We start from the raw sequence: 25,241 nt of genomic DNA, 5'->3' as shown, positions 1-25,241 counted from the left end.
TACGAGCATGTAAGGGGAATTCTAAAACATAAACATAAGCTTGAAACTTGATAGGAATGAAACATACTTACCTCTTCTCAAACTTACTCAACTCAAGGAATACTCAAGGGTACTCAAAATTACTCAAACTTACTCAACTCAGAAGTACTCAAGGATAAGATACTCAACTCAAGGATATAATATTCGACTCAAAGATATGATATTCGACTCTGGATACTCAACTCTGGATACTCAACTTTGAATACTCAACTAAATGTGACTGAACTCATTTCAATATAAAGCAATTTAAAACAAGTGCAATATAAAGAAATAAACTGTTTAAAAACATGCTGTCAAATCTGTGTGTATGAAAGGATACAACATAACTCTGAAATGTATATAAAAATACAATAAACTGATGTATATAAAAATACAATAACTTCTGTGGGAGTTTCTCTAACCGACAACCATCACATGAGAGCTATAGTGATGATACAGCGATCTATCTCACGCTGCCAGCGCATCCTATACCCGGCCAAAGGTATAGAACCTGAACTACTAATGGATCCACTAGTCTATGTGAAAAAGGTTCATCTAAAAAGTATGACCCTTTTCTACCCATGATGGCTACATGGTTTATGGGGGCTGTGAGTTGTCTGAACTCTCCCCCATATCGGTGCTCAATACTACTCCCAAAATATACTAGCTCTTATGTTTTAAAAACATACTTTTTTTCTGCTGATTTGAGATAATTGCTCAAAAACTTAGCTCAAAGACTATCTTGGAAATCTCAGTTTCCCTGCTTGCTTCATTTAGAAAGCAATTACTCTTTTCTGAAAACTAGCCCGAAGGCCCTTTGGAAATCTCAGTTTCCGTTCTTATTTAAATGTGAAAACATTTATAAACTCCTTGGGAATACTTAGTCCCCATATACTTTTGAAGAAAAGGACTTCAAACTTTACTCTTTACTCTTTATTGAACTCAAAACTTAAGTCTTAAAACAAAGTTAAAACGTTTGTAAAAGACTTCTTAAAATATGGTTCATACCGAATTATGGACATGAACTACTCAATGCAAGGTTTTCAATAACCATAGATAGAACTCAAATACTTGGAACTCAAGAACTTCAATGATACTACTAATTTCAAGAATGCTCAACTCAGAGGGTTCATGCGGAATTATGAGCATGAACGACTCAACTCAAGGACTCAAAGGTACTTTTCTTCTCAAGACTGCTCGACTTATAGGATTCATGCGGAATTATGGGCATGAACAATTCAACTCAAAGACTTTATGGGTAACATGTAATAGTCTCATGCTTAGAAATATAATCTCAAAGGGGATTAGGAACTCAATACTCAAGACTTAGAACTTGAAGATACTACTCCTCTCAAAGATACTCAACTTCTGGAGTTCATGCAGAATTTATGGGCATGAACGACTTGACTCGTAGGTCTACATAACATTATGAAACTCATGTATGTGTCTCTTCTCATTCTCTGACTTACTTCCTCAAAACTTAGTTCAAATCGATAGTTGATCTCAAAGGATTCACAATTGAACTCAAAGGCTTCCTTGAACTCTACTCTCAACTCTCTCTTGAATTTGAATTATGAATTCAAGAGTTATGATTCATGATATGAAGGATCTCAATAACAATATAGCTATTCGATAATTGGGAATACAACTTTTAAAAGAAATATGAATTCAAGAACTCAAAATTAACTTATCTCAAGAATACTCAAATCTAGGGAAAACATCCTAGATTACTCTTTACTGATCTGAAAGTAGATGTAGGGTGTGAGGATGAACTAGTCCAACACTATGATAGCTTTACATACCTAGAAGAACAAGATTCTTGAAGAATCTTGAAGAAGAACTTGATTAGAAGCCTTGAAACCCTAGCTTGAAGGTAAACAATCAAGAAAACCTTTCTTGAGATTTTTGAATTAGTTTCTTGAAATCTCTATGGCCAAAAAATATGGTTTTCATGAGTGAAGATGAAAATCTACTTCTTTTGAGCCTTTTATTAGTCAATAAATTCGTTTATGATTTTCTTGGAGGTAAAAAGACAAAAATGACTCTTTTTAATATTTTTCCGTCGGCTAATTCGTAACAGCACTGTATAGGTTACTAAAATAGTCATAACCTTTTACTCAGATATTGGATTGACGTGAAACTGGTGGGGTTGGAAAGTAGATTCAATTACCTTTAATTGGATATGTTATGGCTCACGTAACTCTTAATATTCTAAGAGATATGGTCGTTTAAAGTTGACCTAAGCAGAATCTTACTTCAAAACTTAATGAAACTTCAAGAACACTTATCAAGAACTCATCAAGAACTCTAATCTTTAAATTTCAAGAACGAAATTATGCTGAATAAATCACGATTGGCGTGTGGGTGAAAGAACCCAACACTATGGAAGCTTACATACCTCTTAGGGATCAAACCCATGGCGAAAATCCGCTACAACACGCAAGAATCTCGACGAACGCTTGATCCTCTCCTCTTTTCTCCTCTTCTCTCTTCTTTTCTCTTCTTGAACTCTCAACTAAAACCCTAGGCTAATTTTAGGATTATAAAACTGAACCTAATCAGATTAGACCGCTAAAATATTACTAAAAACGAATTAAATCTGTTTTGCTAAGGAAAAGACCAAAATACCCCTCTTTATTTTCGGCTAACTTTCCTTAACTGGACAGCCTAACTTCAAAAGGTCATATCTCACTCATCCGACCTCGAAACTTAGCAAACTCAGCGGCGTTGGAAAGATAATTCAAATATCTTCCCTACGGTATCTGGTAGCACACCTAATTCATCCTGAGCTAGGAATTATGGTCGTTTGAAGTCGACCCAAAACTCATACTTAAGCATATCTTGCAAAATTTCAGATTTTGCTATTTTCAATTTAATTCTTTTTGAAACTCAAGGTGCTACATCTAGTGACCTTAACACTTAAGAAATTTTAAATTCCTTGGTAAAATCTCACTCACTACGAAGAACGGTTCGAGTGTTAGTTCGAAAATTTTCTGGGGTGTTACAGACTTGTTCTTGGTTTTTGCTGTTTTGGTATTAATTAACTTTATTTGGAAGTGCAAAGAAAATTGTATTAGAAGTACTTGAGTAGTTGAATTGGTATTTTGAGATAAGAAACTTGGAGTTGGTTTGTTTGAATGACTAAATTTGTTTGAGTGCTTGAGTTGCCTTTTGGAAACAACTCTCTCTATCTCCACGACCACGAGGTACGGATAAGGTCTGTGTATACTCTACACTACTGGGTATGTTGTTGTTGGGGTGGCCTTTCGAGTGTTGATCATGACCCAAATTAGGGTCATGATGGGCCACCCTTTCAAACTGGAAAGGGCTGCTAGATTAGAGGCCTCAACAGCAAGCTGAGTCCAACAGTCACCATTGAAGAGAAAGGTCTAGGTGAATTGTGATGGACTAAAGCCCACTTTGAGAAAATTACCTAACATAGCAAATATGTCATGTATTTATCCGAAATAGCGCGAGTCTAAAAAATTACAAGACATAATGAGAGTTTGAGTTTTATTTGTTTTGCTTTGTATGTTAATCGATACATTGTGTCGTGAATTTTTTAAGTAACTATTGCTACGTCTTGTAATTAGCCAAACTATCACTATGATCGGTAATTATAGCTCAACCTGTTGTTATTTATGAAATTTCCTCTTGATTTTTTTTTTAATATTCGATATCTGAAGTCTTGTGGCTCAACTAATCGGATTCACATCAGTTAGGCTCACTTAAACATGTAAAACCACTCCCTCCGTTTCACAAAGAATGGTCTAGTTTGACTTGACACAGAGTTCAATAAAATAAAGAAGACTTTTGAATTTTGTGGTTCTAAATTAAAGTTATGTCAAATGTACAAAATTGTCCTTTAATCTTGTGGTTTTAAACATGTCACGTGGAAAACTAATGTTATCAACAAAAGAATGAGGTCATTTTTTTTTAAACAGACTAAAAAGGAAAGGAGGTAAGTCTTTTTGAAATGGATAGAGTATTTTTAACAAAATCTTTTCTAGGAAATTATTTTTCATGACACACCCTTAGTGGATTGTACTATCCAGAAAAATTTATACATATTATATATAGATTAACTACATTATAGTCTTGTGTTTTATATGATAAAATGTTACCTGTTGCACAAATAATAATATAATAATTATATAGAAAGTGAAGTGGTTGATGTTTTTAGTTTAACTTCTTCTGTTTACTTTTGTTAAAAACAAATAGTACATCTCAGTTTATTGCTATATAATGTAAGTAGAGTAGGTATTGATTAGGAAAAATATTACTATAAAATTACTCCACCACTTGAATTCATTTTCAAATATAAAAATGCTGACAAACATTGATTAGTTATAGCTTCTTCTTTTTTTCTGAGTTGTTGTATCCTTGATTGTATTGTAAATAATAATAATAATAATAATAATTTTAAAAAATTGTATTGTATATTTTTCTTCTTTCAACTGTCCCCAAAATATTTGTTTATTTATTTTATTTAAAAAAGGATCCAACATATGAAAGGTTAGTTGTAGCATGGAACCAGCAGATATAGGCTAAAGCCATGTGACTTTTCTTAAATAGGATAAATAAAATAATTAATTTTGGCATTTTGACAAACAATTTATGAACATGAACATTAATCATGTTGGCATTTTAATAATGAACATAATTAGCATCAAGTTTTGACATTCATTTGACGAGCATGTGATAATATGTCGTTTATACTCGAGTCGAGTGTTTATTAGAAAAAACTTATCTATTTTTAAAATAGTGATAAAATTTGCGCATGTATTATTCTTTTCAGATTTATTTATGTTATATTAAATATGTTAATGTCGCCTTCATGTCATACATTGTTCACTTGCTTTATTAGTGAAATTATATATTTCTCTGTTGATCCTATTTAATTACGGACATAGATTAAGAAATATTTGTATAATTTTTGAAAATTATGATTTTAAACATGGAATGATATTTGTGATGTTGTAAACGTTGTCACTGAAAGTAAATTAAGAAGTTTAAGTTAAATTATTTTTAGAATTCCACGAATAAGATTGTTATTTGTTTTAGCTTCAATTAGATATATGAGTACATCAAATATTAAATTTGATATTTAACTTTAAGTATTAGACAGAAGGTTGTCACATTTTAGATAATAATAACATAATTTTTTAATTTCTCAATGTATATTACTCTCTATTGTTTCAATTGCTTTATATTTTATTATTTTGTTGTCATATTCAATTTTTTTTTCTTAACTCGAAAATCTATTAAAAACAATTTTCTATCTTATGATAATAGAAGTAAGGTTTGAATGCATATATTTTGTCTTTTTCAAACTATATTAATATACTGTTTTGTGGTAAATAAAAAATTGAATTATAATTATTCAACTTTTCAATATTTAGATATTTTTTATAATCATGACAAATATGAAATTTAAGAAATATACTTTTTAGATCCCTTTTTAAATGTTGTCAAAAAAGACCCATTTCTTGATATTTTCAGAAAAAAATAAAATTAAAAGAACCACACATTCATATTTCCCCCCCTTTCTGATACTCATAAAAAACATCCCACGTTCGAAGTCCAAATATATCGATGAGCAGCAACTGCTAAATTCCAAGCTAGGCTGGGTCGGTTCAATATATCGATGAGCAGCAACTGCTAAATTCCAAGCTAGGCTGGGTCGGTTCAATTTAATTTTGAAGTTTATTAGTTTAATTTAGTGATTATCAGTTTGTAAACATATTAAATCGTTAAGCAATTAAGATATAGACTTATCAATTGTTTATCATTTTCGATTCGGTACTCATTAAGATTTGACCCCAAAAACAATCATTGAAAACCACTTAGAAACAATGCGACAAATCAAAAGAATCATGTACATGAGTTGACATATTACATCTTAGGCAAAAACAAACACCATCCTATTGTAGAATAACTAAGAGTTTGACACAACCAGAAATAAAAGTATGACACTACGACCTAAGTCAAGGACTTTATACCCCGCTATCCGATTATCGGTTAACTTACTAAGAAAAAATCTCAAACTATTAAAAACCATTATTTTGATAATAAAAATAATTAAAATATTAACAAAACCGCTAAATCAATAACCCATTACCGATAAATTAATAACTTTTTGTCGATTCGATTCCTTCAAGTATTTTATTCTTATGTTTATTCTTTTAAAATTATTTTTCCACATCAAAAATACAAATATTATGATAAAAAATAAGTAATAATTTAAAAGCCGTGCAAATGTCAAAGTGACTCATTAAAATTGCATCAAGGGTGTGGTTTCATTGCGATGAGATATTAGGTTTAAATCTGAGCAAAACAAAAAATATTTGACAAAATTGTAATATACTGTGAAATTAGTTGAAGTGTACTCGAACCTTCATGGTTTTCAACCATCTCTCAAATTAATAGAAAAATATTACTCCCTTGCCAACATCTTTTTTTTCACATTCCATAATTATATTCGTAGCGTGCATTTCTTATATTAGAATCTTGAAATTTTTTCGTCGAAAACAATGTATTTAATCTCTTCTTTCTCTGCAATTCTTCAAAGGGTATTTACATAATCTTGAGGGAAGAAAAGGGGTTACAGAAATATGCTTCAATTGCATTGCCCATCACTTCCAATACTAAATCCAAGAATTTATCAGATTTCTCCTTCTAAGAGGTTTGTTTGTTTCTATTATGTTTCTCATGAATAAATTTTGTATTGTGTGGTTAGTATGAATATAAGCTTTTCTGTTTGAAATAGTTTTGAAGTTAAACTTGAAAAATTGAGTTTTCGAAGTTGTTGGTGGGTGGACAAGCATTTTTGGAAAAAATTGAACTTTTGTGAGTGGAAGTGAAATTTCACTCAAAAACTGAGTGCAGTCCGGTTTTTGGGAATTTGAAGATGTTTTGAAGATAAATTTTCAAAATCTAACCAAGTTTCATGGCTAATCAGCAAAATCTATGGAAATGCTAGACATTTGAAAGTTTTGTGCTCTTGGGTGTGTTGAGTATTGTAAGCTTGGATTGCATCTATGTGTATTTTCGGAAGTTCTAATTGCATAAATCTTATTGTAAAAAAAAAATACACAAGTTTATATGCTGAAGTTGACTACTTTAATCAAATATATGATAGTACATATACTTGTGATGACATGCAATAAAAAGAAGTTAATGAACTGTAAAGATTGAATGAAGATAATGGATTTTGCGCAAATCTGAGATTTTCGAATTGAATATTATATTAAAATAGATGTAATTCATCATCATTCGGATAGGATCAAACTAAGTCAGCTATCTTACAACCGGATTGATTGGGGAGAGAGTGCTAATCTAACTGCTGGTAGGTTATGCTAATAGACAGAGGATTTTCCAGTCCTGGAATAAGAAAGTCATAATGTTAGGAGTAGTGGTATGGGATTAACTGGAAATCCTGCAAATATCTTGCATCACTTAACCACTTTGGCTCTGCAGTTTCGTCCATCTTTACAGATATAGCCAAGGCATATTGCAATGTGCATTTATACCAACTCCTGTAAACAGAGCAGTTAGTGTTGGACAATCCTCCATTTCAGTTAGTTGCATATCTTGCTGTCTTCAAAATAGAATACCACTTCCAAATCTCAAGACATAGTCCGCCGATTATATTCCTTGAAATAGATGAACTGTGTTCTAAGGTGGAAGAAACAGCTGCAATACTTGATTTGTTCTGTGCAAAAGGTTGACCGTTGGAAGTCTCTTTATTCCCAATATTCTGTGTATTTAAAATTGAACAAAGCTGTTCTTTATTTTCATTGTCCAGAATGTCCCAATCTATCTCTGTTATAATCCAGATTACGGGTGTCTACAAATACTGGATCTTGGTCTCATGACTGTTGGAAGTTTCTTTATTCCCAAATAGTATGTGATTATGGCTGGTTGTATTAAATCGGGGAATGCTTAAGTGAATGCATAACTCAGATATTTGTGCATAAGGCTGCTAAGCCTTGCAGCTACAGCCAAAAAATATTCACGTGATATAGAACCTATCCTTTTTGCGCATTGTTTTAACTAAAGCTGTTTCAATTTCCAGGAAGGCATTGGCTTTTCCCTGTCGGAGAAACCATGCTTCTACTTTTTACATGAATGACTGGTTGGCCAAAAGTAAAGGTGAGTAACTAGATAGTTTATTTTCTATGCTTATGAGTATTTATGCCAAAAATAAGCTCCAATGCAGCTGACGGTCATGAAAACTGAGAATTCATCATTATGTCTTTATTCTTTAAGAACCTTGATGTACTGGGATGGTGGTCCATTGAGCTCCTATCCTCCTCCCCTTTTCGGAACTGCATCCTAGTAATGGTTGTTACTCTTTTCAACTAGGAAACCTGCCAAGCATTCAACAGAAGACATGCAGACAGTTACGTTCCCTAGGAAACATGAATATCAGGGAAAATCGGAATCATCAGCCGTTGAAGATTTATTTGAAGAATATTTCTCAGGTTCCAATGCCTCTTGGCACTAACTGTACATTAGTTTCAGTTTAAAACAGAATATTTTAAGGATTCTATAATACATAATATTTTTTATTCTTTAGATTTAATGCCGTGGTACTTTCGGCCGTGTATGATATAATTTAATGGTTCTGCTACTTATCAAGAAAAAGAATTCAGTGGTTTGCGCAGGGCCATATCATATTTCTCTCAAGTTTGTTGCTTTTGCTCCTGCTACTGAATTGTTTACTGAAGGAAAAATAACATCTCTCAGCATTATAGAATTTCCCCCTAAGTTTTGGAAGTTGGTCTTAACAATAATCAAGAGATAAGCAACTGAATTTGATGGTTGTCCACAAAAAACTTAGTCATACTTATTTTTCTTGGACCCTTCTTAGAATTTCATGATATGCCTCTGATTCAGTTTTCACCTTGAATCTGAAGTTGAGCTCCTTCAGAGATCTAGAGGAAACTAGTATCTGTATGGATTTTTAAAGAACTTCCATCATAGTACAGGGAAAACTCCATTTTTTTAATGAAGTAACTATTTGTATGTTAGTTCTGTAAATATGATACTGCACCCAGTAATTGGAAAATCTTAACTTCTAGATGTGCCATCTTTGTCTCGAAAAAACTTATGTAGGTTACAAATTCTTCAGTTGTTTAATATAATATTTTAGCCAACCCTGACTTGTTTGGGACTGAGGCTTAGTTGTTGTTTAATGTAATATTTTAAAAGTCTGATGAGGAAAAGCTGAATATCAAGTTGTGAGGTTGGTTCTTGATAATGTAAACTTCTGCTCCATATTGGAGCCATTGGGATTATACAACTACCTCTGTACTTCCAATGTTTCAGCTGATTCCACTTCCATTATACCAAGGAATTTTTCCATTCTGTATCCTGTTGAGATGCAATTTTCTGACCAACTTTGTGCCAGTTCTTCTATAAACCAATTTCTGCAATGTCAAAATTTTTATTGAGAACTCTCAAAGGTAGATCAATTATATCATGTAAATATTTACTAATGAGAATGTCTACATGTGCAGGACTTCCCAGCTAAAATTGTAATAGCTTCGTTCGCATCTTATTTCATGTATAAATTGAAACTTCTAAATCTAATTGGTAAGAAGATGGGGATGATCCGAGAGTTATCCTTCTTTGTGACTCAAACATCAGGGGCTCAAAGTTTACCTTTTGCTTGTCTTTCTAAGCCCGTGAATAAACCAATACCACTTCAGTTGGATGTGTCCTTTCCTTCACTGAAAGACATCAAATGGAGTTTATCACGGTTAATATATTTGTTCAACATACAACTAGAGAAAAATGTTGCCATGTAAGTAGCCAATTATACTTCCTTTGTAGTATGTTACCTTTCTATTTTTCTTTCTCAATGACTTAGCTCAGTGATGGGTGCAGAAATGACATCATGGAACATGCTAGAGAGAGAATAAAAGTTTGCTTTGTAGAAATTAAATATAGGTGGCTTGAATCAGGAAACTCCTACTCGTTACTTCTTTAATTTGTTCTGGACCTGAATCATAATGCTTATAACTTTTCAAGTATTCATGGGCTTGTACTAGTAGGGTTTTATGTCAGTCATCTAAACTTACTATCTTCTCTCATTTCAGGTGCATTAATGCACTTCCAGTTGTATTCTTTGTACATGCTTACCATCTTTGTAACTAGTTTAAGATTATAATGTATGAAGAGATAGGAAAATATATGTGCAGATGTCAGTTCTTTGTAGCGCATTCATAAAAATACAGTACTAGGCCTTATTTGGCTTTTTCCTGAGAGATGTGAATCATCTATTCCATTTTGTGCAGGTTTTTTGTTGTGCTTTTGGTATCATGCTTCTCATTTGTGATGATTGGTGGTTTTCTGTTCTATAAATTCAGGTAAACTCTTCCAGACATGATATTCAGTATACTTATTTGTGCTAATGTTGTATACAAATGTATAAAACTAAAAGTAGATTTGATTTCTCGTTACAAATGATGAGTAATCCCCCCTTGTATTAACATCCAAAGATCTTCTTGAAGCTCATTCTTTAGCAGAAGCATATTGTAAATTTCTCCTGCCTTTGTTACCGCAATACCTATTATAGAGGTCATTAGTTTTTCAGGTGCTGAAGAACTAGTTATCTATATTGAATTGCGTAACCACCTCAGCTAATAGTTTAATCTGGTAGATAGGGTATATTTTATTTATTTATTTCGGGTCCGCACAAGTAGGCATGATTCCTTGGGCAAGCACACACAGATATTTTTGTTGATGGATGGAACTGAAAGTTGAACTATGACCTCTTCTTGCTTTGATACCATGTTGAATTGGGTGAAGCACATTAGCTAAAAAGTGAACTGCTACTGAGCAAACACTTCTATTGTTAGTTTTAGGTCTGCAATAATCAAGGTGCAGAGCTGGCTGCAACCATTTTTAACTTGAAGAATCACAGAATATTGATGTTTTTGGGTATAAATACACGCTAACATGCATGTCTAACAAAACAAGCCATATATTCTATCAGCTAAGGGCGAAACGTATCCTGTATACTCTCAGTTAGCTACTATCAACTAATAATGACCACTTTAAGAAAGTTGAAAGTTCTTTACGTTGTTGAATAAATAAATACTATCTGGATTTTAATTGCACCATAGGTACAAAGATTAGCTATGTTCAGTGGACTCTTCAAAATTCCTGCCGCACCCTGTCCACACGACATGGGTGTGGATATGAGATCTATACCAGATTTGGTCAACTTATCTCGGGTACTTTAACCACATTCTATGATGGAGAAGTATAAATTGATTGGGTATATGGTTTGATTTTTGGGTTTATGTCATATATATATAGAGAGAGCGTTATATAAAGTATGAGAATGCTTTTCTAATTACGCGAGATAAGAATAAAATATTTGTCTTTATAAACAATGAAGTTTTATTAGTTTTAGTTCAATAATTTATAACTAATCAAGATATATACTGTATAGGTTGTAATGTACATTTATTGGCCGTATCCCAGAACCCGTATCCGTACTCGCCTACTCGGATCCATAACCTTGAATACTAAATTTATATGATGAAGAATCCGACCTTTAGATCCGCACCCTCATCAGATACATGTACCTAAGTCCGAGCAACATAGAAGCCAAGCTTAAGTTTATTTCAAGTTCCAACGTGGTTTTAACCCATGATAAAGCAACCTGCATGTTTATTTGGTTTCAGTTATGCTATGCTCCTGTCAGTCATGTTACTTCTCTTGTGATCTTATTTTCCTTGCTTTCCCTCTCCTTTTTTTCTTTCCCTTTTTTTTTCCTATTGCTGAAAGTGCTGTGTATTAGGAATCTTCTTCAATTTTTCACTTTCCCTTTTATGAAATTTGGCAAAAATTTGGTGGTTTAGTTGCTTTCAGATTTAAAGTAAACATTTTTGGCTATGATCTTAATTTTTATCCATCGAATAGTTTTATCACTTGCTTTCATTGTGTGTGTCACTATATTATCGCGTCTCATATTGTTTCTGATAGTGAATTTTGTTGAAGCCTTATATGAGAAGTTATTCATATTTCAATTTTCTTCTCCAGCTGTTTTCCTATCCACATTATTGTTTGCTGATATGGATATTTTTCATCATGAAGAAAACGCAGGGGTAATGCTTACTCTTTGGAGGACTGCTTATGGGAGGCCTGGGCATGCCTCTGTTCATCATCTACTCACCTGAAAGTGTGGTTTATCTTTATCACATTTGATTTTGTTGATAAAATGTAATCTTCTTACTGATTAGCAATATTTAGATCATATCAATTATCATTACTAAAAGGACTTGCATTTGACTGCAGCAAAGAACAAGAGTTGAACGTGTAATAGGATTCATCCTTGCCATATGGGGCATACTGTTTTATTCTCGCCTATTGAGCACCATGACTGAGCAGTTTAGGGTAAGCTCTTGAAAAATGCTACATTCAAGCTTAATATCAGCAGGCAGTCCCCTGACAAGCACTTTGACAGAATAATATGCAAAGACTCAGAGAAGGGGCACAAATGCAAGTGTTGGAGACTGATCATATTATAATTTGTGGAGTTAACAGTCATCTGAACTTTATACTAAAGCAGCTAAATAAGTACCATGAATTTGCGGTTCGCTTAGGTACTGCCACTGCTAGGTAATATCATTGCTTACAGTTCACCTTACAAAATATGCATTGTGCTGCCAATATTACAAGTGGAGTTACCTGTTTGCAGGCGGCAGAGAATTCTTCTGCTATCTGATCTTCCACGAAAGCAAATGGACAAAATATCCGACAACATCACCAAAGATCTCAATCACATTGATGTCTTTACTAAAAGGTTAGTCTCACTTCACAAAGAAAAATATGTAAGGTTGCAGAGGTCTGGGAATCTCTATAGAAGATCAAACAAGTCCTAGTAAAGCTACTTCATTAGTTATATAGATCACCTGTGCCTAGTAAAGCTACTCCATTAATTATATAGATTACCTTTGCGTATGTTCTCTATAATAAGAAAAATGTCCAGCTCCAGGTAGGAAAGAGAATAAGGGGAATATCATTGAAGATACTTCCTTGAACAAAGCTGTATGTGCTACAGCTGTAAATCCTTACTTTTTCAAGGAATTGAAGTGCTACATTTGCTGTTCCAAATCTCCAATTTGTTGAACTGCTTAGATGGAATACATGTTTTTGCTTGGTGCCCTCTTTGTAAAATGCGCTCTTTTGTAAATGATGTTATAAATTTCGCTGCATTCTCTTAAAACTTATACTGTTTAGAGAGGGTCACCACTTGTTTATTTAATCTTATTAGATTTTGAAGTTACTCTCTCTTATATGGGTTCTTTTCCCATGAGCTAAGCAAATCACTGTATTTGATTATGGGTGGCTACTTAATTGAGGTTCTTTGAATACTTTGAAACCTTATTGAATATTAACCTACAACTCATCCAAAAGCTTAACTGTTTTTTTCCCACTTCCAATGAATAAGATTGACTTTTTCATAAAAAGCAGTCAATACTCCCAAAACTTGATTTCATGATTAGCATTGAACAATATCATGTTTTATTACTCTAGTCCTGTTAATTATCAAATTCAAGCCTGATATGGGTGGCTGAGATACATATTTCCATAGGGGATGCTGGTCCAGTCTTACTCCAGAGCATGGTGTATGCATCTATCTCCCTCACTTTGAAGAGGGGGAGGCAGTTAAAATTCCTCTAACTTGTATATGTTGCTAATGGTCAAAACATCAAGTGATTGTAGTTTGGATTTCCAAGAGGGTTTTGTTGTGCTGTGCAAGATCACATAAGTCGACTTAGGCCTCGGATTCTTAGGCCTTAGTCTGTCCATATTTCCTGAGCTATTGTATGATCAAATTGAAGTTGCTATAATTTCAGTTACCTTTAATCTAATATTTCATACATTTTCTCTAACAGTTGCAGTTTAAGTATGACAAAATCATTTGAAAGAGCGGCAGCCAATAAGGCACGTGCCATTGTTATACTTCCAGCGAAGGGAAATAGGTAGGTGATTTGTTTTACCTTGGGCACATTACAAACTGTTTTCAATATCAATTTTCTTGTTCTTTAGTTCTCTTCAAATGGTAAGTGGTCAAAGGGATAGAAGACAGTTTCTAGTTGAGCTTTCTAAATACTACTATCACTTCTATGATTAATTTATCCTCACATACTATCACTTCTATGATTAATTTATCCTCACATAGACATGGAAGCACCACTCTCCCCAACTTAAAAAATTCTATTGACATCATGGACTTCAGGAAATTATATTCTTGAGTTTTGATAGTTTTTCCTAGATTTGGTTCAATATTTGGAAAATAACAAACAAACTTAGTATCAAATTCATCAATATTTAAAATAATGAAGAGTGATTTACAACATTAGCAGCTGGGTAAAGTATAATAATCACTTGAAGAGGTTAATCATATTCTTTTATCCTAAATTATATGTTATAATTGGATTATAAGGTCACTGAAGCATTTACTGTATGTAATTTAAATAATTCTCGTGTTTTCAAAAAAGTTAAACTTACAGCTTAAAGTTTCAGCGTGGTTAGTTGTTCTCAGTTATGTTCTATATTGATTGAATCAGTATGCAATATGATTCTGAAAATGATCTCTGAAAAAGAGTCCTTGTAACTTGTAAGCCATAGACAGAATATGTGGAAATAATACAACACACTAAACTATGCCACAGAAACTCAATATGTTATCTGCAACTTCAGTGCTTAAGTCTAGACCTTATGAAAGGCCTTATCCCCTGACGCCAGGGGACATGTATGTGATTGGGTCTCTGGTTATTGGGAGTAGTTTCATGCACGGTTCCCCGAGTCTTTTGATGTCTACACTTCCCTAATTTTAAATTAATGGCAGTTTATGTTCAATTTGAATTTTGTGTTTGTGCTTTCTTCTTAGTTTCTTATTTACGACGTTCTTGAATTAATTAGGTATGAGGTCGACACAGATGTATTTCTCTCAGTACTAGCCCTTCAACCCCTTCCAGAAATGATCTCTGTCCCCACCATAGTTGAGGTATGTTTCTTTGGAAGAGTACTTTAAACGTTTTGAATCATCATTTATAAGTTACTGACTCCTTCCCAGAGTTCTTTCAGGTTTCGAGCTCCAACACATGTGAACTCTTAAAGTCAATTTCAGGATTGAGAGTGGAGCCTGTTCAGAATGTCGCATCAAAGTTGTTTGTTCAATGTTCTCGCCAAAAGGGACTCATTAAAATATACAAACACTTGCTCAATTATCGAAGTAATATCCTGTTTCTCAGTTAAATCATTTTTGTTTCATGAGTTATTTTATTGAATGCATAATCTGAAAAGGAAGATTTGGCAGGTATCTCATTGTCTTCCATTGTTTTAAGTGCTGCATTCTGACAGCGGTCTCAAATGCATTTAATTTTTGTCGAAAAGTGGATCATCCACTGGTGGAGTGGTAAACCTGAGTAAAATATCATGCAGCTTGTTAGGTTATGATGGCTAGGTAGCTTCTTTTACTTCATCTACCTGTAGCCATTTGTGCTAAAATCAACTTCAGTTTGATAGCGTCTTTTGTTCTGTCTGGTAAAGAGCTAAGTTCTTTAAGACATTTTGAATTCTGTGGTCCACAACCTTGAACTTTGGACATTCTGCGCTTAATTCAAAGCACTAATGTCTTCTTAAGTTTCTCAAAGTTCTCAGTGAACCGGAACTCTGTTCTGTCCTTAATTGTGGGATAACATTTCAAGTCTGAAGTGTCTGGTCGTTGAAGTTTTTGCTTCATATATTATGTTGCTTTTTTGCATAAAATTATGTCATACATCTTGCAATATCCTGACAGTGAAATTATCACAACTGTACATAAATTTGTTTCATGATTGGACACTTTTTTCTAAGAAGAGCATGGTTTCATCTGGCAGAGAACGTATTCAATCTTTGCAGTTTCTCTCACCTGGCAGGATTAAAATATAAGCAATTAAGACGTGGCTTCCAAGAGGTAGTCTATTTGACTAGAATGGTTTTAACTATTGATTTCATTAAATTTGTAGATCTTGAAGTCATTCAATTCTGCTTTTCTTTCAGGCTGTTGTTTGCGGTCTCTACCGACAAGGGAAGATAAATTTCCATCCAAGGGATGAAGAAGTTTTGGAAGAAACTGATAAAGTATGTTCAACATTAAATATTGCAGTTGTGTCACCCATATGAATAAAATAATCCAGCTGTAGATGTTAAATTAACTTGGACCATCACTGTGGAGAAACGAAAATTTATACACTAACTTCCTTTGGGGGACCTAGTTTGTGAAAGTATAGTGATACACACAGTACACTGCTTTTATACTGATCTAATTATTCTGCATCAGTCCTTTAAAGATATTGTATGCTTATATTGATTTGTAAACTGTACATCTGTTATAAGCCATCGTACATTATTCTCAAGTAGAAGAAAGGAATATTAACTAGGTGATGGAACTAGGTGAGATGAATCCTTAGACAGGTATTTGTTGCTTTCATTATTGCCATTGAAGTGTATATTTCTACAGTTTTAAGCTTTTGATGATTTATCAGTTTGGATGTGAAGTGGATTCGTTTCTGCCAATAATGCCTTGCGTTTGGTCTTCCTGTGGACCTCTTCATCTATCCTAGATCATGTATGAATGAGAGAGAATAATAATAATCAGTGGCTTGTTATACCTTTTACTTCGGTCTTAATGAAATCATCAGTTTTAGGTAAAGGATCAAAAACATTTATAAGGGGTAAAAAGTGTTACAGCACTAGATCATTCCATGGGACATCCACCCCTCCTTTCTGGCTCCAATGATTACTATCTTTCGGTTACGGTGTGGAGATCAGAGAGTTGAGCATATGATAGTAGTTGCAGTGTCACCATTTTAGCGCCAAGAGCAGGAATTTTATGTACCGCACTTTGTTTTATAATTGACTCGATCATACAATGTTGTGTATGTTCTCATCAGAAAGTTCTGAAAAATGTATGAAGTTCAAATACTTTTTTTGCTATAGTCCCCTAATTTTGTTTACTTGCATGCTGATTCTTTCACTTTGAATCATACAGGTTTTGTTTATTGGACCTGTTCATGGTAAAAAAAGGCCGCAGCTGGCATACTCAAATATTTCTGATCAAAGTGACAATGCCATAAATGATTCTCACACTGTAGAAAAGAATGGACAATTCAGAAGTAATACGTTGGAGATAACCAAAGCACGTCTTGAGAATATAGTGAAACGAACAAAATCAGGGTCTAAGGTATAACATATTAGAAATGCTTTGCACCTGCCACCTTCGTTGCTGAGTATTTTAGCTAACTCTGTAAGTATCTAAATTCAGGCATCTGATTGGTGTCCGGGACCTAAAGAATGCATATTAATGCTGGGATGGCGGGCTGATATTGTGGAAATGATTGAAGAATATGATAATTATCTGGGACCTGGCAGCACACTGGTAAGTCATACTCTTCTGGAAGACCTCCATCTCTAACCTCTACACTATAGGCGGAGATAATTGGATGTTTAACTTCTCAATTTGTTATGGGGTAACACATTTTTCTTGATTCAGCATGACATCTGTTAGTATTTCTGAGATTCATGACAAGGAAAAATCAAGTTGTCAAACTCAAAAAGGGTACAATGTAAAATGCAACTGAAACGCTTGGTTCTAAAGTTGTGGGTTGCTTTGGATTTTTTTTCTTTCCAAGTAGACACAAGGGATTGACACAAAAAACAACATGATTCTGTCAGCCCTTCTACACCATATCGCTTTTTACATGAATTATTTGACAACACTGCCGTAGTATGAAGAGAGGTGATTTATGGATCACATTTCAGGAAGATAATCCAGAGGAGGTTTCTTTCATTTAAGGTTATCTAATGTTAACAGATTATGCTACCTTCCAATTGATTTTAAGTGTGAAATATTGTTCTTAAAAGTTTCTAGTTCATTGAAAATAGTTGATTTGATTTCTTCCTGATGAAAAGATGCTATTAATTTATTCATGTGGATCTTTGGCTGATAGTGAAATGTCTCTTCAAAATCAAGAGAATTGGCAAAATGTAGAATATTCTTGTCGGTTAAGTACTTTTAAGAGTATCAAAGTCCTAATACATACTTAAATCTGTCCAAATTTTTCACGTAGCCACCTGAACTAAGCCAACAACCTGTTGAACACTTGATCTATGCTCAAACATGCCTATTAGATGCATGTGGCTAACATGGTACATAGTATGGATATCACATACATTAAGCACGTGAATGCATTGAAAATGAGCTGCCGTGGATTATTTTCCTCCTCATCTAATTCTTTTCTCATCTCTCATCTCAAAGCAAGACCCATCCTCCAACAGTTTTCTCCTTAAATCTCCACCAACAAACCACCACAGCCACCTGTTGTCCCATGAAACAAAAACCAACACCTCACCACTACCATTACAGACCACAGACGACCTTGCTGCCACCAGCTTTCTTCTCCTCTAGCTTCTCTTGGGAAACAAATATGTAAACAGTGACCCAACACCTCATCGACCCCATGGATCCCTCTCTCTAAGCTCTCCAACAATCTGCCATCCTTGAATTCTATATCCAACTATTAGTTCTACTGTCCAAGTTTTCTCTGGAGAATGGACAGCTTCCGCCACATTAAATTCTGTTAGCACCTTCTTTGCAGCATATGAACCCACCATCCACTTTACTTCGAATGTCTGTGGAAAGTCTCTCTAGTTTTGTTTAGGATGAAGGGGTATTTCCTATCAAGCACACTGGCAGAGTTGATCAGGATGTTGGCTGGTGAATGAAAAGTTGATTCGGCCTCGTCGAACGAGACTTTACTTCATCTTGGTCGGAGATATTGAAGTGGGAAGCTTTGGACTTGGGTATAGAGCTGATGAGGGGCGACCTCTTCTTCCACCATGGTTGAAAATAAAACAATGATTTCTAGAATAAGGAGAGAGGAAAGGAATTTTCTGGATAGACACCAAAGAGTGTGAAGATTATGCAAAAATATATCAGCGAAGGGAGAGAGGGTTGGAAAGGGAGAAGAAATTGGGGAGTTTGGGCCATGGAATCAATGGCATTGTAGGGAGAAATCAATGGAGCTGAAGAGAGTGAGTTGGAAGGGGAGAGTAGAGAAGAAAAAACCTCTCTTCCTTTTCTTAAATTATTTGGGATGAAGAGCTACATGTCTTTTCTCATTAGGTTCTTTGCCATGTTTCTAATGTGTGAACTTCACACTTTATTTTCTTGACTGTTTCAGCAACCTGTCTAATGATGCAGTTTGAGCAATTGTCAGGTGTTCAATAGGCAAGAGCATAGTTTAGGTGGCTGGATGAAAAATTCTGATAACTTTAGTTGTATAAGCTATTTTTGATGGTAATATCAGAATGATTAGAATCCTTAGGGCAGGGTAGCATGGTGCACAAAGCATCTCGCAATAGCAGGGGAAGGGGAAGGGGACCGCACCCTAAGAGGTATGATGTAGATATCCTACCCTAGGATCCTTAGAAAAATGAAATTGTTATAGTTGTTGAAGTGTGCGGCCATCTAATCCTAAAGCTTAAATAGCTAGAGAGCACACGTTTTATTTACTTAATTACATTCTCAACACACCCTTCTTATTATTTTTTTTTTTGATGAAGTGAGTAGAGTTCCATTAAAAGGTGTCAAGAAGATGCTGACAAAAATTACTAGGAATAAAAGGAGTTACTCTGTTACACTATCTAGTCTATAACTAAAGAGCAAACTCCATCCAGAAACTGTCCACAACTAGAATCTCATTGATAGGTTCTATGTAAATTTTATTTTGTGCTTAGCAGGGCTTTTGGATTCTTTGTAAATATGGCTTTGCACTGCCTTAGTGTTTTTTGAATATACTAACATGTTACCAGTCTTAAGAAAATGTCTTACTTCTAAAACACAGAGCAGTTATAGATTAGCATCTGAATTTATCACCATCTCTTTACAATTTATGACTGAGTGATTGTAGAATTGCTTACTACTAGACTAAGTCTTCTTATGTATCCTTTTGTTTTGCATCCCATAAACTTGTAGGAGGTGTTATCAGATGTCCCAATGAATGATAGACATACGGCTAGCCGACTTGCTGGCCAGGGAAAGCTAAAAAATGTTCGAGTCTCTCATAGGGTATTTCTGAGTTCTGACTCATTATCTTATGTTGATTACCTGGATTAGATTTGGAACTGTCCATCTTAATCTGTCCATATTCATAATATTTTACAGATTGGAAGCCCAATGGACTATGACATGCTGACGGACACCATTGCAAACATTCAAAAATCATTTAAACAAGGCGAAGAATTTCCATTCTCCATTGTCGTAATATCTGATAGAGAATGGTTACTTGGAGGTAGCAAAAATGGTGTTATCTTATATGGGATATAGACGCATGTTTAAATTTGTATCTCATTTCTCCAGATGCATCGAAGGCAGACAAGCAATCTGTATATTCTCTCCTCCTTGCTGAAAACATCTGCAACAAGCTTGGCGTGAAGGTATTTGTTCAAAATATTTCTGCCTTCACAAATCTAATTTCCTACTTCATTGTTCTTTATTTAGTTCTTTGGTATGTTGGATGCCCTCCCTCTATTCCTTCTACAAATCAGAAACAAGTTTCAAGTGCATCTAATTATGCAGAGAGATTGATGGGAGATTTTGGACATGCATGAACAACGGGGTTTAGGAATACTAGAACATGATATATTGGCAGTTTTGACCACATATATGTGCTGGTTTTCTTTCTACTTCATAATTAGTACTTTATTCGTGTGGTACTGGGATGGGGGGGTTGAAACCACGGTTTAACTCCTTTTCTTACCCTGTACTAAATTTTTGTATCCCATAGTGCAGTCGCAAACAATTAGGTATGTAAAACTATGCCTTCTTTGAAAATAAGGAGAAGAAAAGACCAATCTGGTGCAAAGCATATCCTGCATTCATGGAGGATCCGTGCACCTCAAGGTAGTGTGATCTAGGCAACCTACCTTGATGCAAACATCAGTGGTTGATTCCATTGTTCGAACCCGTGGCCAGGTCACATGGAGACAACTTTACCGTCGCTCCTAGGCTTCCTACCTTCTTTGGAAATAAGAACAGCAACTAATTTAGATAGCTACTGTGCCAATCTATACTTTTTTATATTCACTTTTATCCTAAAATGAAAAGGTGCACTCTAGAAGATTTACTCAGAGTTTTTGTTTTTTCACTTCGTTGGTGGTAACTTGAAACCCAAACAAAACAATTTCATTTACTTGCATCATAGAATCTGTACCGCCTTAGTGATTTCAAGATGCATGTTGTAAGTTGTAACCTTCAACATCATATATGTATCTACCAACCTTCTTTGATAAAGTAACAATCTCTTATGTAGGCTTTACAATATTGCTGTTGTTGCCTGTGCTTGCATCTATGACCTGAGAAAGCACATAAAAAACTTGAATGCTACTATGTAATGGTTTGGGTGCTGCTCAAATCTTCTGATCAGGGTATCCTGATGTTTGGAGAAAACATTCTTATTTCATCACTATTCCTGTATCTTTTTTTCCTTGGGAAATTGTCAATAACTCTACTGATTGGTTCGATATTCTGCTTTGCGGAATCAATGATCAAATTGCAGGTACAAAATCTTGTTGCAGAGATTGTGGATTCCAAATTGGGTAAACAGGTATTTGTTTCTAACAAAGACTGTTCTTGGTTAATTTAAATGATTGTGTAAGTCATGTCTTTGTTTTTCTCGAGTTGTGGAGTTTTGATGGCATGTGTTTATGTTCTGCTCTCCAGATTACAAGAATCAGGCCTTCCCTCACTTACATTGCTTCAGAGGAAGTAATGAGTCTTGTGACTGCTCAAGGTTTCAAATATTTCCTTACAAAGGCCAAATGGATTTTTCTCAGTGTGGTTTGAAGTGATTCCTGAATTGTGTTTTTTTGTTTTGTTTTCGTCACAGTTGCAGAAAATAGTGAATTGAATGAGGTTTGGAAAGATATTTTGAATGTCGATGGAGATGAAATATACGTTAAGGTAATAATTTGCCTTTTTAAATATAGCAGGTGTGAAAATGGACAAAGAAAGTTGGCTTCTAAAATAAGATTATTGTTAATTATCTTGAACCTCATGTATTAAACCTTTATATAAGCTTGGGTTACCTCTCCTATGTGGTTTGCGAGCTATTGCATAGGAGCGGGGGTTTTACCCTGTGCACACCTAAAGGGTAGCGGCTGCGGGTTTCCCTTGTCATCAAAAAAAATAAATTAAACCTTTATATAAGCTTCACCTCTCTGCGTCTGATCTAGTTCATGAAGGAATTGGCATGTGTTTCCACTTTCCTGTAATGGTGCATGTAAACCAACTCGTGCTTGTGTCAATGGTGCACTTAACAGGCATGCTTGTTGGTTATTTAATTGATCTATGCTTCATTTGCCAAAAGGTGTGAATATTTGATATATAAATGTATGAACGACAGAACGAGTTGTGACAAGTGTGAGAACAGTAATCGGTAATATAAAGGAGTTTTTGCATTGAGCGCGTACTTGTTTACCCTAGTTATAGATGAGATATTTAATAATACCCATGTGTAGGTCCTATTGTGTATGCTATATGCATTGGATATTGTGTCAATTGATGAAACTAACAAGATGTCAACTAAAAGCTCGACTTATGAACAATCATTCTAGAGAGTGAGAGTTTTATGATAAATAGAAGTAAAATAGACTGTGCTCTGGGAGTTAGCATTAAGAAGAGTAAATCTGATGAGAGATTAGATGGGATTGTGGTGCTTAATGTAGACAATTCAATTATGAAGGCTCAATGTTTCCCGAGAATGATATGTTAGATGAAAATGTAAAAGATAGAATTTGAATAGAATAGTAGAAATGGAGAAATGCTACGGGAGTGTTGAGCAAAAGGACACCTGCCAAAGTGAAATACAAGTAGTGTATTGTTGTATAACCAGCAATGTTATATGAGAGTAAATGTTGGGTCTGTAAGGTTACATATTCACAAGATGACTGCCCCAGAAATATGAATCTTAATATGGATGTGCACTCATGTAAGATTAAGATAGTTTAGCCATGTCCTACCCTTCGATTGCTATGAATCATGAATCATGATCATTGCAAGTGTTAAAAGCGAACGAGGTAAATTTAAAATCACATGGAGGGAAGTCATCTTTTAAAACCTACAACGTCTTACATTCCATGCAGACTTCGAATACAATAGAAGAAAAAAGTTTATTGAGGCAACATCAAGTAGTTTGGAATAAGACCTAGTCATGTCAGTAAAGCTTACATTAGGTCCAATTTTTCCTTGTCCTAAGACAACAAAATATAGCCAATGTAAAAATATAGTTTTCGCTTATGTATGAGCATTTCTCTCTTTTGACCTTTGGGAAATGAATGATGTGTGTATTCCTTAGAACATCAACTGAACATATGTACTATTTTTTCCTTGAGAGTGATGAAAGAATAGTGCCTATTTGTTTTACCAGACTCGCCAATGATGGTGAATGGGCCATACGTAGAGGTTGCTCCACTTCCTATGGATTGTTCTATAGCACTACAATTACGAATTTACGATGCTTGCTCCAAGGTGGAAGAGTGTCGAATTTCTTTTTGGATGTTGCAAACACACAAATAAAACACCTTACCAATCTAGCAAGAAATGCCTTACTGATGAAATTAAGAAAGAGACAGTCGATCCTCTCCTTCTCTACTACCTTAGCTGCCAGAAATAACTTTTTGACTTCCTTTCCCCTTTCTTTCATCTTCCTAATGGTGTTACAAGAATGTCTTTGAGAATTATTCTCCTTCTAAGACCTTTAAAGGACGCTACAAGTGAACGTAGAAAGAGACGTTACTTACATTTTTAATATCCTCAGTTCCACACAGCATGAGTTTGTCATAGTCTCATAGATTAAATGGTGACATGAAACAGAAACTGTTAGAGCTCTTGACTTGGTTGTAACTTTCTTTTCATCCTCCACTTACAGGACATTGGGCTTTACATGAAGGAAGGTGAGAAACCTTCATTTGCTGAACTTTCTGAAAGAGCACATTTACGAAGAGAAGTTGCTATCGGATATGTGAAGAACAACAAGAAGGTATAGAATCTCGATTTGCTTCTGTAAATAGAACGGACATCAGAGCTCAACCTAATGCCTCACCCATTGCAGGTCATCAACCCAATCCCGAAATCAGAACCCCTTTCTCTTGAACATGGCGATAGGCTGATAGTGATATCAGAACTTGAAAATAAACCTTGATCACAGTTCAAGCAAAATAACACAAGTAGCACCTTACTTCTTATTACACCAACTACGACGAATGCCAAGTTGGATCGCCAGTCTCAGTTCTCGGCTTCTTACAACTGATGAAGAAAGAACAAGGAGCAAACATGATAAGGAGATGCAAGTTACTGTAAATACATCAAAGTTACAAATAAAGCAAAGAAAAAATCGTCGTTGGATTGAACTATAGTGTTTTTTTTTTCTTTTCTTTTTCTTCCACCACTGGTTAAGAGGGAAATGAGAAACACATTTGTTAGTTGAACCATCAACTCAAAAGGAGGTTTTACAAAGAGTTTCAAGTTCAAGCCAAATCTTGCAAGTGTTTGATACAGAGAAATGATATATTATATATATTCAGTGTACAAAGAAAGACTCATTCTTGATAACTTGTACTCTGTGTGTCAAATATAAATAAATTTCCCAATGTATAATAATTTATTAATATGTTATGAAATAGTATTACATTATGGTTTATGTCCATAAAACACTTAAAGCAAGTAACACTCAGAACTACTCTTCTCTATTAGGTAAAAATATAAATATCACTCCACTGCGCCAAATCATTTATGGTTGTAACTTCCGCACCTCCATGATCTCGTTTCGATCGTACGTACGATTTTAATGGTTAACGACTTGACTCGTTCTTCGATCCCTACCTCTTCCGTCGGCTTGGCCACTATAAATGAAGGTTAGTTTAACGCCTCACTCATTAGTGATATTATCTGCTTTGGATTTAGGTTCGCTTGGATTTACAATGAGTCACTAGTTTGTTAGGTGTGCTTATTTATAAATCTAATATTTCTCGTGCTTTTTGTCGATGTAGGACTTCTTAGCCTCAGCTGGGATATCACAATTACGACTTACACCAATAGAGTTCATAAGTCAATTCAATTGAACCCAATGTGGGACTTCCCAGCGCGTATTCGG

General features: G+C 34.6%; 1 protein-coding gene across 1 annotated transcript; it reads left to right on the top strand.

Moving 5' to 3' along the window:
* The first annotated feature begins 6,523 nt into the window (after nucleotides 1–6,523).
* Nucleotides 6,524–24,510, top strand: LOC125839509 (putative ion channel POLLUX-like 2). Its single transcript, XM_049518492.1, has 24 exons — nucleotides 6,524–6,703; nucleotides 8,096–8,172; nucleotides 8,386–8,504; nucleotides 9,543–9,829; nucleotides 10,323–10,394; nucleotides 12,133–12,217; nucleotides 12,334–12,432; nucleotides 12,503–12,657; nucleotides 12,737–12,841; nucleotides 13,938–14,024; nucleotides 14,968–15,052; nucleotides 15,133–15,280; nucleotides 15,927–16,003; nucleotides 16,090–16,170; nucleotides 17,081–17,272; nucleotides 17,354–17,467; nucleotides 20,066–20,158; nucleotides 20,255–20,381; nucleotides 20,450–20,526; nucleotides 21,648–21,695; nucleotides 21,812–21,881; nucleotides 21,978–22,051; nucleotides 24,018–24,128; nucleotides 24,201–24,510. The coding sequence occupies exons 1-24, from the start codon at nucleotides 6,633–6,635 to the stop codon at nucleotides 24,288–24,290; spliced, it is 2,544 nt and encodes an 847-aa protein (XP_049374449.1). The 5' UTR covers nucleotides 6,524–6,632; the 3' UTR covers nucleotides 24,291–24,510.
* Nucleotides 24,511–25,241: the final 731 nt, after the last annotated feature.

Source organism: Solanum verrucosum, unplaced genomic scaffold (genome assembly GCF_900185275.1).
Source record: "Solanum verrucosum unplaced genomic scaffold, falcon-dt-bn FXZP01000306.1, whole genome shotgun sequence".
In the NCBI taxonomy this organism is placed as follows: domain Eukaryota; kingdom Viridiplantae; phylum Streptophyta; class Magnoliopsida; order Solanales; family Solanaceae; genus Solanum; species Solanum verrucosum.
The sequence above is the reverse complement of the archived record's forward strand: the minus strand, read 5'-3'. Positions and strand labels throughout refer to the sequence as shown.

Excerpts from the sequence above, each read along its gene's own strand:
- LOC125839509 (XM_049518492.1), top strand. The coding sequence starts at position 6,633 with ATGCTTCAATTGCATTGCCCATCACTTCCAATACTAAATCCAAGAATT. Across the intron at positions 8,505-9,542 it reads ATTTGAAGAATATTTCTCAG|GACTTCCCAGCTAAAATTGT; the intron begins GTTCCAATGCCT and ends CTACATGTGCAG. Across the intron at positions 16,004-16,089 it reads TAAGACGTGGCTTCCAAGAG|GCTGTTGTTTGCGGTCTCTA; the intron begins GTAGTCTATTTG and ends CTTTTCTTTCAG.